This window comes from Marmota flaviventris, chromosome 8 (assembly GCF_047511675.1).
Source record: "Marmota flaviventris isolate mMarFla1 chromosome 8, mMarFla1.hap1, whole genome shotgun sequence".
Lineage (NCBI taxonomy): Eukaryota > Metazoa > Chordata > Mammalia > Rodentia > Sciuridae > Marmota > Marmota flaviventris.
This window is the reverse complement of record NC_092505.1, coordinates 78,158,829-78,173,333: the sequence shown is the minus strand read 5'-3', so window position 1 is coordinate 78,173,333 and position 14,505 is coordinate 78,158,829. Positions and strand designations below refer to the sequence as shown.

The 14,505-nt window shown below is 37.2% G+C and overlaps 1 protein-coding gene across 5 annotated transcripts in view; it reads left to right on the top strand.

The window, feature by feature from the left end:
• Cmss1 (cms1 ribosomal small subunit homolog) overlaps window positions 1–14,505 on the top strand; it is a 331,345-nt gene that overhangs the window by 292,541 nt on the left and 24,299 nt on the right. For 4 of the 5 annotated variants that reach the window (XM_027943250.2, XM_071615412.1, XM_071615413.1 and 1 more), the window contains one exon: window positions 9,132–9,217. In XM_027943250.2, the coding sequence (XP_027799051.1) occupies window positions 9,132–9,217 (86 nt within the window). The other variant, XM_027943251.3, reaches the window with a different exon arrangement.

Below are 14,505 nucleotides of genomic sequence, written 5' to 3'. Positions count from 1 at the left end.
AAGTTAACCCAAGACCTTATGGAAAATACAAGTTAAGACTCTGTAAGTCATTCATACCCTTTTATGATGAAATTTTCCTTCTAGAAATCTTTCCTAAATAGAAATACATAAAATGTTATGTATAAAGATATCTATTATACCATATTTATAAAGGCTAATTTTTAGAAATAATCTAAGTAATGATAGAACAAATTAATATAGTACAGGCAAACAATGGTTTGTTATAGCTAAATTACTTATGTTAATTATTTAATGACATGATATCATGATATAATATTAAAGTATAAAGTATTTGTATATGATGCAATTCTGGGTGTGTAAAGTTCTGTGCATATGTATATACATGTACATATACTCAGAAAGAACAAAAGGTTGAAATAAATGCATCAAATTATAATAGTGGATATCTATAGCAGGAACATCTTTTTATAGTAGGACCAAATTTGTTTGTTTTTGCTTTTCTATAGTCTCATTGTTAGAATAGTACTGGCAAATTGAGTCCATAAACTGTTTCATCTTTGCCTACCCCACCCCACTGAGCCACATCCCCAGCCCTATTTTGTATTTTGTTTAGAGACAGAGACTCACTGAGTTACTAAGCACCTCACCATTTCTGAGGCTGCCTTTGAACTCCTGATCCTCCTGCCTCAGCCTCCAGAGGCACTGGGATTATAGGTGTGCGCCACTGCACACAGCTAGTTATGGTTCTTGAAGATCATTCCAAACCCAAATATGTTTGCCATGTAAGTGATAATTAGTTGATAGACTAATATCTTTAAGCCCAATTTACCAATAGGAAACTTCAAGGATTAAGCAATAAAGTGCTTTGTTCTAAGGTACATGAAAAGGCAGTCAGGAGAGGGCTTTTTCCATTGAAAAGCTGTGTAACATAGCTGACCATTCTGAAGCAGGACACATGAACATCACACTCACCTTTAACAATCTACAAGATGTACATCAAGGGCATACTGTAAGTAATCTAATAGGTAGCTGAAGTCTCTAGAGGGTAAAGGGCAGTCCTAATGGAAACAGGATGCTTTCCATTGTAACATGCATCTTCCTGGGGATTATACTTTATAATAAGAGTAGGTACCAGAGCTAGCTGCAACCTAAATAGGCTTTTTTCTTATGCAATTTCTGTTGAGGGGAAATTATGTAACTTGCACACCCACGTAATGGGTTATGTTCACCCATATTCTTTAATATGTTACCCTATCCCTCTGTATTTCAGTGTTCCACCACACTGTGGAAACTTTAACGTGTCCAGGGTATATAGCATTCTACAAGAAGATGGCCTGAGTCATAAGAGAATCATAAATCACAGCAGTATGACTTCATCAGTCTACAAATGAGAATACTGTAGCACTGAGTAAGTGATTTGCCCAAGATCACAAAATTTGGAACTAAAATTTAGGTCCTCTAGGTTGTCTCCCATCACTCTTCTATACTGACACTTCTCAAAATAAACACACAGAGCACACTGTTCTGGAAATTGTTAAAAGGTGTTCTGCAAAGATCAGCATTTAGGAATCAAAGAAACCTAAGGAAGTTCTCATCTCCATTCCCTCACTTAAGGATAGTAAGCATATTACTGTACTAAAGAATCCCTGCAGGAAGACAGGTACTAAAGCAGTTGGGATGTAGGGATAAGCATAAATCAAGACTAGCCCAGACAAACCAGGATATATTTTCTCCCCAGCTAAAATATAAAATGGGACAGGGGAGTTGGGGAAAGTTCCTGACCGATCCGATACAATTAGTTTTGGGTTGTTTGGAAGAGATGTGCTTCCTATTGCCTATATTTAGTACCTTCTGCTTTAGTTAGATGAGAGTTAATCAAAGATAATGTTCATTATTATACTAAAATAGACTCTCTCCTCAAAGGCCCATGGATTCTAATACCACCAGAGAACTATTTAATTTGCTTTCCAAGCTAGAGGGGAAATATTGCATAGTAGTTAAGAACAGACTTGGAATTAAGACTGCCTGGGTCTAAGTCCTGGCTCTCTCTCATTAACAGTGAGAAGTCTTGGTTTCCACTCTATAAAGCAGATAGTATTAGCAGTCTACATTTTGAAAGTCTAACATGAGAGTTAAATTCAGGCCCTCTTGGTTGTTTATGTAGTTATGTTTATGTAATTATGCTCATTTATGTGGCGTATTCAAAATAGTGTCTTACACAAAGTAAGGACTATATAAAAGCTATTTATTATTAGCTTCTAGTCCAGGAATGGAGAATTTATATAATAGTGCATGCAAACATAACAAATATGTTCATTCAATAAAGTAACAAATATATTAAGGCCAAAAATGCCCCTGCCAGCATCTGTGGCTCTATCACCTAACTACAAAATTGGCCAGAAAAGGTTGATTCGAAATTACTCATAGTTTGAAAACTGGCCCCAAATATGTAAATGTTCCAAAATTTAAAACTAGAGAGGGAGAAGGGTCAAGGTTTAACACTCAAGACTGAAGTTGTGTTCATGTCACCTAAACCAACTTATCTTTGCTTTTTCTTTAAGCTAAAAATAAAATAAGATCAAAGGGGAGAAGGAATACCTTATTGTAAGACCAGACAGCAAGCAGGTAGTGTTCCTATCTGCAAAGCTGTTCCCTGATGTCAACACAATCCATGCATCCTTTCTGTAACATGGTAGGGGAGGTCCCAAGGCACCAATTTTTGACATAAGAGGTCCTTCCCACTGTCACTGTTCAGGCCTAAGTCCCAGCATTCGAATCAAGGGTCAGGTTCATGGCCCTTCCTGAGGAGACTTTCCTGTGTGCATTTTAAGTAAATGTGGTAACGCTTAAAATTGAGTAGTCAGACTTATACAAAATAACCTTTAAGATTTAGTTCTGCTGACTTGAAAGTAGCAAGAGAAATTTTATAGTATTCAACCTCCTGACAAAAAGAAGGGAAAACACTTTTCTTCAGTCAAGTGCTGTTGAGGTGGTCTTGTTGATCTTAGTGCTTTACCTTTATCAGAGTGTCAGGACTCATAAAGTGACCACAGGTCATGTTTTGCCATCCTGTTCCAAATTTTTTTACTTTAAAGTTGCCTCTGGGAACTGGCAGCATATTTTGTAAGCAAAACTCAAGATGTGTTGCTAGGGACATCCTCAGCTATGAAAACAGGAGTGTTATTGGAATGTAGATTAGATTGTACCCATTACTATTAGAAATGGCAAAATTAAAGGATCACCCCACTCCTCATTACAGCTCAGAGTGATTCTAAAACTTCTGATAAAACCAACACACATAGACTTAACCAGAAGCATTTGATTTTTTAAAAAAATTTGGAGACAGGGAGAAGAGATCCTAAGGATTTTGAGAGATAGAAGAGGTTAAATCATGCCCAGTTTCTTGCTATATGTAAGAGAGTGAAAAGGCAAATGAGGAAAACTTGATAGCCAGGAAAACAAAACAAAACTGGAGAGCACAAGTTCAACTAACATACAGCGTGATAAACCACCACAAGCCTAAGAAAGACTGAGTGTTCCAGTATCCCAGCAACTAGACCTAGACCTGCATAGCCAGCAAAGACCCAGAAACTGAAGGGCCTGCCTGCCTGAGCTTCTCTGAGAAGCCCCTCACAGCAACTAGATGCCCCGTATTGGGCACAACAAACTTGGAGTTGAATATGCTTTCCTTTCTGCCATCTCCTTCCCTGAATCCTTCATTTTCACAGGCCCTGATCACCTTTTCTCTACATTTTCCTTTCTCATTGAAAGTTGCAACTGCTTGCTGCATTTTAGCCCTCAGATAATCTTGTTTCTGCATTTGGAGTCTTCACAGAGGTGAAACTTGAGCTGAATTTTGGAGGTTAGAGGTAAGATTCTGATAAAAACAGAGAGACAACAAGAATAGAGAGCGGGTGTTCTGAATAATTAGAGTGAGAAATGCACTTAAAGACATTGTGATTCTTTTCAGGGGTGGCCGAATGGATTATAAAACCTTCTGTTTTAGTCATGGTATAACTAGTAATTATTTTGCAAAGTGAACAGAACAATGAAGAAACAGCTTCCTTCCTCCACTGCACAACCTGTTAGTAAAGGTCGAGTCCAATCATGAGCCTCTTCTTCCATGGCCAGGCTGCTCACTGCCTGTCCTCCCCTATGCTCTGTGTTACTAGCATGGCCTTGCGGCCTTCACAGAGTTCAGTCTCAGGGCCCTGTTCTTTCGATGTGGGAATTGTGTTCTTTCTCAGTAATGCTGGTGGGAGTCTCTTAATGAGCTGGGAACAGGGTTCTTGAAGAGTAGTTCCCAGTGCTGGTTCTCCTAGCCAAATAAAACATTCTGGCTCCTAGAGATGAGTAATTTTAGCAAAACACTTTAGACTGTTTAAGTACAGCTGTGTATCCAGCATTACTTTTTCAGATTGTATAGCATTGCTTTCCCAGAAAACAAATGATCACTTCTAAAAATAGAGAACGACCCCCTCAAAGTGAAATTGAACTAAATTAAACTAGATGTAATTTTTTTAAACAATCAGAACAAAATGATAAAAGGAACAATTCAGCAGGAAGCCTTCACCATTTGAACTTGCATGTGCCAGATAAAATAATGAAATATGTAGAATCACTAGAAAATATGGACAAATTCAAAATGAGAAGATGTTAATACATACCTTTTAACTGATAAAGCACAAAAAAATCATAAACAGAACAGATTTCAAAAAACATAACAAGTTTGTCTATGATCATACTTTGGAATCTCAGGGTTTTCAAAAACCCTGAGACATTTTTAAAAATTCACTATGTCCTATGGCACAGGGGCCAAATCCAACCAGGATGAGTTTCTGTAAATTAAATGTATCAGTACAAAGCCATTACCATCTACATCCATTGCCCAAGGCTGCCTCACAGCACAACAGCAGAGTAGAACCATAACAACAGTGGCCTTAATGCTCTGCAAACCCAACATCTACATATTATATGGTGCTTTACCCAAAAAGTTTGCCAAATTCCTGTGCTGGACAATGAAGCAAGTCTTGACAAATGATAAAGAATCCATATGTAGGGCGAATCCATATGTAGGGCCTGGGTTTGTAACTCAGTGGTAGAGCACCTGCCTGGCACATGTAAGGCACTGGGTTCGATCCTCAGCACCGCATTGTGTCCATCTACAATTTAAAAAAAAATATTTAAAGAATATATATAGGCCACTTTTCTTTTTTCATTGTTTTCTAACCACAATGCAACAAAAGGATGACTTTTTTAAATATGTTTAGCAATCTAAAAATATACTTCTTGGGAGATAAACAGGCAATTATACAAATGTAAAGATAATCCACTTTTCCCAGGAAATTTATTTTTTATTGATTTTTTAAAAAATAAATGACAGGGCTGGGGATGTGGTTCAAGTGGTAGCGCGCTCGCCTGGCATGCATGCAGCCCGGGTTCGATCCTTAGTACCACATCCAAACAAAGATGTTGTGTCCGCCAAAAACTAAAAAATAAATATTAAAATTCTCTCTCGCGCACTTTAAAAAAATGACAACAGAATGCATTACAATTCTTATTACACATATACAGCACAATTAACAAAATAAATAAACAAATCCCTAAAAAAATATATATGTACTTCTTAATAACTAGTGGACCAAAGAAAAGTTGTAAGGGAAAACATTATGAACTAAATATTTGTATTCCCCTAATAATCAGTATGATGGTATTTGGAGATAAGGCTTTGGGGAAGTAATGAGGTTAAATGAGGTCATAAGGATGTGGCCCCCAGGATAAAATATGTACATTTATGACGACACACCAGAGAGCTGGTTCACTCTGCCTACCATGTGAGGACACAGTGAGAAGGCAGCTTTCAGCGAGCCAGGAAGAAAGTCCTCACCAGAACCTGACCATGTTGGTACCCCCATCTCAACTTCCAGCCTCCGGAACCATAAGAAAATAAGTATGTCTCATTTAAACCAGTCTGTAGTATTTTACTGGGCAGCTCAAGCTGAAAACTTCAGAAACTTTAACACATTTACAATTCAATGATAATAAAAATGCTATTTAGCTTAAATTATTTCAAGAAGGAGTGTATAGCTTTGATGCTTATATCAGAAACACTAATGGACTAAATAAATGCCCAACCACAAAATATTACAAAATCAATAAAGAAAACATTCAGAAAATAAGTTCCACTCTTATAAATGAAATCATAGCTATGTATAAAATATCAATAAATGAAGAACCTGGTTTTGAAAAAGAAAGCTCTCTAGCAAGAAGAAAGAAGATGCAGGGCTGAGGCTGTGGCTCAGCATTACTGTACTTGCGGGGCATGTGTGAGGCACTGGGTTCGATTCTCAGCACTGCATATAAATAAACGAAATAAAGATCTATCAACAACTAAAAATATATTTTTTAAAAATATTTTAAAAAGAAAAAAGATTCAAATAAAATGAAGGGAAAAGGAGAAATAGGCACATATAATGATGAACTCTTCCCAGTAAATTTGAAAATTTATATAAAATAGCCAATTAACAAGAAAAAAATAATGCTGACCAAAGCTGAATTAAGAATAGATAGAAAAATCTGAATAATCATATAACCATTAGACGTTGAAGCATTAATTTAAAATATACACACAAAGAATACTAATACACTTTGCTGGTTATTCTGACAGATTTCACCAAATAACAAGTAACATACAATTTCAACTGTATATAACTATTTCAGAGAATTTTAAAAAGAAGAAATTTCCCAGATCTTTTATGAAAGATATTCTATAACCTCAAAACCTAAAGCAGACACGGGAAATACTAGAAAAGAAAATTATGTCATTCTGACTTTTAAACATTGATGGAAAAAAAATCTATTAAACTAACACAACCAGTTGGGGTTTATCCTGGAAATAACAAGGATGGTTTACCATTGTCAACCTATTCTTGCATCATCATGTTAACAGATTATAAGGGGAAAAAATATGATCATCTCAATGAATGCAAACAAAAAGCATGGCATTATATTCTACTCTTATTCATTATTTAAAAATAAAAGCAACCAAGAGACCTCTTGGCAGAAGAATACAGGAACCTAATGAACTGTAAGCAGCATGTTTTGAGGTAAGGGTAGTAGTGTTGGATTAATATCACGAACTCTCAGATTAGAATATCTGGGGTTCAAATACCAGCTCTGCCAATAGATGTGTGATGTTGAGCAAGTGTTATAAATTAGCTTCTATCATATTTTCTGAAGAATAATTTACATATGTTAAGATTTACAGTTCACTTCTTTGATTATGATCAATGCATACAGTAGTGTTGCCACCACCACAATCAAGATATAGAACATTTCCATTGCAACCAAGAAGTCCCCTCCTCCAATCTCCTGTAACTACAGACCTGTTTCTGTCACTATAGTTATGCCTCTCCCAGAATGTTAAATACATGGAATCATACATTATATAGCTCATTGAGTCTGACTTCTTTTACTTAGCACAATGCTTTGAAAATTTATCCATGTTGTTGTGTGTTTCCATAGCTTGTTTTATTCCGTTCTCAAATATGAGATCAGCGAGGTTGTTAGCCAGGGAAAATCTAAGTTTTTATGAGGCCCAAACCTTACGCAATTTGGGGAACCCTCTCTAAGAAAAAGAACGCAGAATTACAGATACAGAATTAGGTATAAAAGATGTTATTTTAAATATGAAAGAACAACAGTACTGCTAAAAACAGGAATTTTGAAAATTTTTTTAGTCAACCCACTTAAATGTTAATGTCTCCAAAAATAGTCTCAGAAATATCCAAAATAACTTTTGACAAGAATCTGAACACTCTGGGACCCATTAGATTGGGCACAAAATGCAACTATTTATAAGCTCTGACCAACTAAACTTACTAATTTTGACCTAAATATGAATTCTGACCAAGTTGATCACAAATTTACACATTGGACTCACTTTGAGATATATAAAGATACCTAAAGAGAATGAATCAAGCCTTTTAAAGACCAAAATTTGCCGGGCGCCTGTAATCCCAGTGGCTCCAGTGGCTGAGGAAGGAGAATCATGAGTTAGAAGCCAGCCTCGGCAATTCAGTGAGGCCCTAAGCAACTTAGGGAGAACCTGTCTCTAAATAAAATATTTAAAAGGGCAGAGGATGTGGCGTAGTGGTTAAGCACTTCTGGGTTCCATCCCTGGGACCAAAAAAAAAGACCAAAAATTTGTCTAAAGGGAGAAACCACTAGAACCTTAAAGGCAGTAATGGCATCATAAGAAGTAAGAACCTTCTGGTTGCCATGTTTTTTCAGGAGAGCTCTATAGGAAAACTTTTATTTTTCCTAATCCTTAGTATAAGAATGTCTTTTTCCATTATGGAAAGATAAGTAAATTCAAAATAGGAATTTATCATGAGCTATAATCCTTTGTCATAGTCTCTTAACATTTTCCTGGCAACCAACACCTAGGTATCAAGGACTGTCTGATGCTCAGTGGAGCAGTCGCTTGCAATGTCTGACTTTAGACTCAACTGTGCTCCCAGGTGTGTGACCTGGAACAAAACACTTCTATTATGGTTTATATATGAAGTGTCCCCCAAAAGCTTATGTGTAAAACAATGCAAAATGTTTTCCTCCTCTACATGTTCTTGTCAGGTCTTTTGGTCACAGCAATGGTAAAACTAACAAAAATAACCTCTTTAAACAACAGTTTTCTTATCTGAAAGGCTGGGGGTCATGTCTATAAAATCAATAGTTACAAGAATTAGATAATTAGATATCGAAGATTCTATTTATGAAGCCCATTGTTAAACATATAACAATGCTTAATAAGGGTGGTTCTGTTCACCTGTAATAGGTGAACAGAACCACCCTTATTAAGCATTGTTATATGTTATATCATCATAAGATGGCTTTTTTTCATTGTAATCTCTTAGTAAACATGTTTCAAAGGCTGCAAAAAGTTCCCTTGTATGAGTATTCCATAAATAAACATTCTTTAATGTTCGGCATCTAGGTAGGTAATCTTCGTTTTTTTAGTTTATAAATAAGACTGACATCTTAGTGCTTAAATCACTGCCTTCATTTTAGGTCATTTCCTTACAAAGTCAAGAGAGAACCTCCTAGAAAGGAGGTACCAGGGTATGAAAGAGAGAGACGCTTTTCTAATTTTCAAACTTTGTATTTCCTAGATGCATCAGATGGTGAAGAAGGAGATACAGAAATGACACAGCAAGAGACAGCTCCAGTTCCTGCCCCCTCAAAGAAAGCCAAACAGGTGATGGTCACTGGGACAGCTGCTACTGTTGGATTCTAAGATCACCTCTTCCACCCTTCTACAGCACTTCCTGTGCCCTACTATCAGTTGTGGTGGGATTTGAGGGAAGCTTCACCTTCTCTGCCTTCAAAAAGGCTATGCTTCCATAATTATGAACTGCAAGGTGTGCATCCCCTTGATTTGTGTTCGTTTAACTATATGAATGTATTTCACAATAACAGTATCTTAGATTTTATATCACTTTTAAACTGAATATTCAGTCTTATTCTTTTAAGGGTCGTTCCTAGGAGGAGACAAATAGCATTAAGATATGAAACATCACCCCACACGCAATGCATGATTATGGTAGCAGCCATACTGCCTGCAAGTTCCTGGGGTTTTATTTCTACTCAGCATCAGGGTCTGTCGTATGTATTCTTATCAGGAAATTTGCTGCCTCATGTTATTCCAAGTGGACATTTGGATAAGCTTTACTTGCTAGATCTAATTTTTATTGCCTTTTATTTTATTTTTTTTATTGGTTGTTCAAAACATTACAAAGCTCTTGACATATCATATTTCATACATTAGATTCAAGTGGGTTATGAACTCCCATTTTTACCCCAAATACAGATTGCAGAATCACATCGGTTACACATCCACATTTTTACATAATGCCATATTAGTAACTGTTGTATTCTGCTACCTTTCCTATCTTCTACTATCCCCCCTCCCCTCCCCTCCCATCTTCTCTCTCTACCCCATCTACTGTAATTCATTTCTCTCCTTGTTTTTTTTTTCCCATTCCCCTCACAGCCTCTTATATGTAATTTTGTATAACAATGAGGGTCTCCTTCCATTTCCATGCAATTTCCCTTTTCTCTCCCTTTCCCTCCCACCTCATGTCTCTATTAAATGTTAATCTTTTCCTCCTGCTCTTCCTCCCTGCTCTGTTCTTAGTTGCTCTCATTATATCAAAGAAGACATTTGGCAATTGTTTTTTAGGGATTGGCTAGCTTCACTTAGCATAATCTGCTCTAGTGCCATCCATTTCCCTGCAAATTCCATGATTTTGTCATTTTTTAGTGCTGTGTAATACTCCATGGTGTATAAATGCCACATTTTTTTTATCCATTCATCTATTGAAGGGCATCTGGGTTGGTTCCACAGTCTAGCTATTGTGAATTGTGCTGCTGTGAACATCGATGTGGTACATGTGGTACAGCATGGTACTGGTACCAAAACAGGCGGGTGAACCAATGGTACAGAATAGAGGACACAGAGACTAATCCACAAAGTTACAAGTATCTTATATTTGATAAAGGGGCTAAAAGCATGCAATGGAGGAAGGATAGCATCTTCAACAAATGGTGTTGGGAAAACTGGAAATCCATATGCAACAAAATGAAACTGAATCCCCTTCTCTCGCCATGCACAAAAGTTAACTCAAAATGGATCAAGGAGCTTGATATCAAATCAGAGACTGCACCTGATAGAAGAAAAAGTTGGCTCCAATCTACATATTGTGGGGTCGGGCTCCAAATTCCTTAATAGGACACCCATAGCACAAGAGTTAATAACAAGAATCAACAAATGGGACTTACTTAATTAAACTAAAAAGTTTTTTCTCAGCAAGAGAAACAATAAGAGAGGTAAATAGGGAGCCTATATCATGGGAACAAATTTTTACTCCTCACACTTCAGATAGAGCCCTAATATCCAGAGTATACAAAGAACTCAAAAAATTAGACAATAAGATAACAAATAACCCAATCAACAAATGGGCCAAGGACCTGAACAGACACTTCTCAGAGGAGGACATACCATCAATCAACAAGTACATGAAAAAATGCTCACCATCTCTAGCAGTCAGAGAAATGCAAATCAAAACCACCCTAAGATACCATCTCACTCCAGTAAGATTGGCAGCCATTCTGAAGTCAAACAACAACAAGTGTTGGCGAGGATGTGGAGAAAAGGGTACTCTTGTACATTGCTGGTGGGACTGCAAATTGGTGCGGCCAATTTGGAAAGCAGTATGGAGATTCCTGGGAAAGCTGGGAATGGAACCACCATTTGACCCAGCTATTGCCCTTCTCGGTCTATTCCCTGAAGACCTTAAAAGAGCGTACTACAGGGATACTGCCACATCGATGTTTATTGCCTTTTAAATCTCTTGACTCATCTTTGAAATGCCACTCACATCCATGTAACTTTTTCTAATTTTGTATCCCTCAAACTTAACAGATAAATTCACATGTGAATTTTAAAGAACTGTCTGCTGTCTATCCAAAGTTACTATTTTCTTAATAGTAATGATTCTTTGTCTTATTCTTACTGTTGATGCCCTAAATTTGTTCCACAAAAGGGTAACTCCACTCAGAGTTTGTGACTGGGCTGAGGATAACTGTGCAACACAATTTGGCACAGTGGTTTTGTTTGTTTGTTTGTTTGTTTTAATTGACAGGGATGTAATCCCATTTTTTAAAAATATTTTTTTATTTGCAGATGGACACAATTCCTTTATTTTATTCATTTATTTTTATGTGGTGCTGAGGTTCAAACCCAGTGCCTCACACGTGCTAGGCAAGTACTCTGCCACTGAGCCACAACCTAGCCACTTATGTGATCATGGGCAAGTTAAATTCTCTACCTCAGTCTCCATCTTGGTAAAATGATAATAATGATTACATCTTCCTGCATGGGGATTAAATGAATTAGTACATGTTAAATACTTCAAACTGTGGTTGTCAAAGAATAATCACTAAAGTATTCACTATTATAATGAAATACACTTCATCTTTTTTATTTTGTTATTTTTTCTTTGTGGGAAAGGGAGTATAAAAAGGTATATATATTTAATATGTAATCATCTGGGTTTTCTCTCCAACCATTGAATGTTTTATTCAGAGGCCCTAAACCAGCTTTAGTTTTAATCATTCTTTCAAAGACCTATAAGTTAAATCCTTACCTTTTCAAGGCACTTCCTCAAAATGGAGTTAATTTTTTCTTAATTAATCCCACCAAGCACACCACAACCATGTTTTCTTTGATCTTTGATCTAGTTGGTATCCATCTGCAGAACTTTTTTCCAAATATTCTTTGTACCCTATTGGCTTTCTTTTTCCTTATTTTCCCCCTTGATTTTTCATCTCGCTTCCTCCTTACTTCTTTTGGTCCATTGGTAAAAGAATAGCTTTGAACTAATAAACTCATACAAGCCTGAATCATTATTGGCTTTTTACTGGTGATACCATCTGCATTGCTAAATTCCTACCTGTTTTATAGCTTCTTTATCTATCAAGTTAGGTAAGTGGAAGGTGGCTATAGGAATGAGAAGAAAAATGAGAAAAAAGAAAGTTAAATATATTTCTCAGTTCTAGGAGCATTTGCCCATCTTTGACTACCCAGATTTTGACAGTGTTAAAGACCTTTTATTGAGCAATTACTATAGTCACTCTACAAGGCACACTGTGACTCACTCAAATCATCTTCACAGTGACACTGTGTGGTCAGTGGTGCTCCATTGTACAAAGAACAAGCTCTGGGATTGTGTCCCCTCTCAGCTAGCTGGGAGCAAATTCTGAGGATTCTGCTGCTTCCACTGCTCTTTTTCCCTATCCTTTCTCTGTTAGCTTGGAAAATTGGATTTGCCGTGTGCTTTGTTGGTCCCATACCTTTGTAAATTTTCTGCTGAGCAAAAAAAGGAAATACAAAAGCTTTAAGTTTTACTGCCTCTTTTAATCACCTTCTTCTTCCTTCTATTTCTTTCTCTACCAAATTCCTTTCAAGACTCCAAGTCAGCCATACAAAATCCTCTAACCCCTTTTTGCAACCCTCCTCATTTCCCTAGCCAGAGAATTCTCCTTTCTCTGAATTTACATGGGAATCTGTGTTCCTCTGCTTCATATGAGTGATGTCCATCTGGATCCCCCCCACCAGCCTGGTATACCCCAAGGACAGACTTTATCTGTGCATCCACAGAATTTTGTCCCAAATTGGCACTCATTATTTGTGAAATGATTATAATGAAGGATGACTATACCAGTACCCGAGTTTTCTCACCACTCATACCATCTCCACTCTTTGTGCCCCAGCTGGTAAACCCTCAGCTTCCTGACATTGCTGTTTACAGAGGTCTCTTGGAGCCTTGTAACTCAGCATCCATTCTTTAGCCCCATTCTTGACCTTCTCGACATAGGTCCCTCCTTGAAAGGCTCCCCCACCTTGACCTTTAGGGCAGGGTTCCTAACTCCAACTTGGAGTTCTTGACTCCATCCCTGACTACCCACATATTCCTTCTGGCTCCTCTGTGAGCTCCCCTGTGTTCTCATCCCACCACAAGACCAAGTTTCTTACCAGGCACACCATCCTTTCTGGAGCCTTTCTCTAGTTGTTCATGCACATAGAGCTTGAGTCTCCAGCTGGTTCATAAGTGCACTGGGGCCAGGATTTCTTTTGTGTCCAGTATAGTATCTAACACAGTGTTGGGAATTTATTTGGCTGACATGACCAGCTATATGTTTCCTATAATAGAAAAAAAAACAGAAATTATTTTATACAATATTTAAATTTTTAACTTTCTTCAGATTTGTTAGTTGCTATTCTTTTTTATAAGTTTTTCTTCTCGCATGTACAAGAATCACCTGACATTGAACTGTCAACTATAATATACATTCAGGCTTTAATAGCACAAGGCGGAGCATCTTTTTAGATAAATGGTGCTCCCTTCTTTGCCTAACTGGGCCTCACGTGTGTAACTGTCCAGTATTTCAAGCAGCAGATTTGTAGCTATATAAAAGTTTTAAAATCCATACAACTACATCATCTCTAGCAAGCATTTCACATCTCAATAAGTATCCTTGGCCTGCTTAATAACATGAATATAAAGATTTGCCAGCAGTTCTTTTTTTTCCCCAGGTATTGCTTCCAAAATAAATGATGAATTCCCTACTCCCAGAGATTGCATCACCCTCTTCCTTCTCAACATCAGTCATTTCAGAGCCAGCCCTAGTGACTTTGTAATTATGTTTCCCAGAATATAAACCTTTGCAAGGGATTTTCTGACTTTTCACTGATGCCTGCCTGATGTCAGAAGCCTTTCAGTGGTTCCATGACCCATCCCGTCCCCCTCAAAAACCACAGTGGACATTTTTTTCTTCAACTAGCTTTTTGTTGATCGAAAAAGATCATAGAGAAATCTTTACCAAGAAAGCTTATCCCTTCTGCTCCTTATCTTTCTCTGCTGTATATTTTCAATTCGCTTCAGCATTGCTTGTTTCATATTTGTTTCATTCTTTATTTCCAAA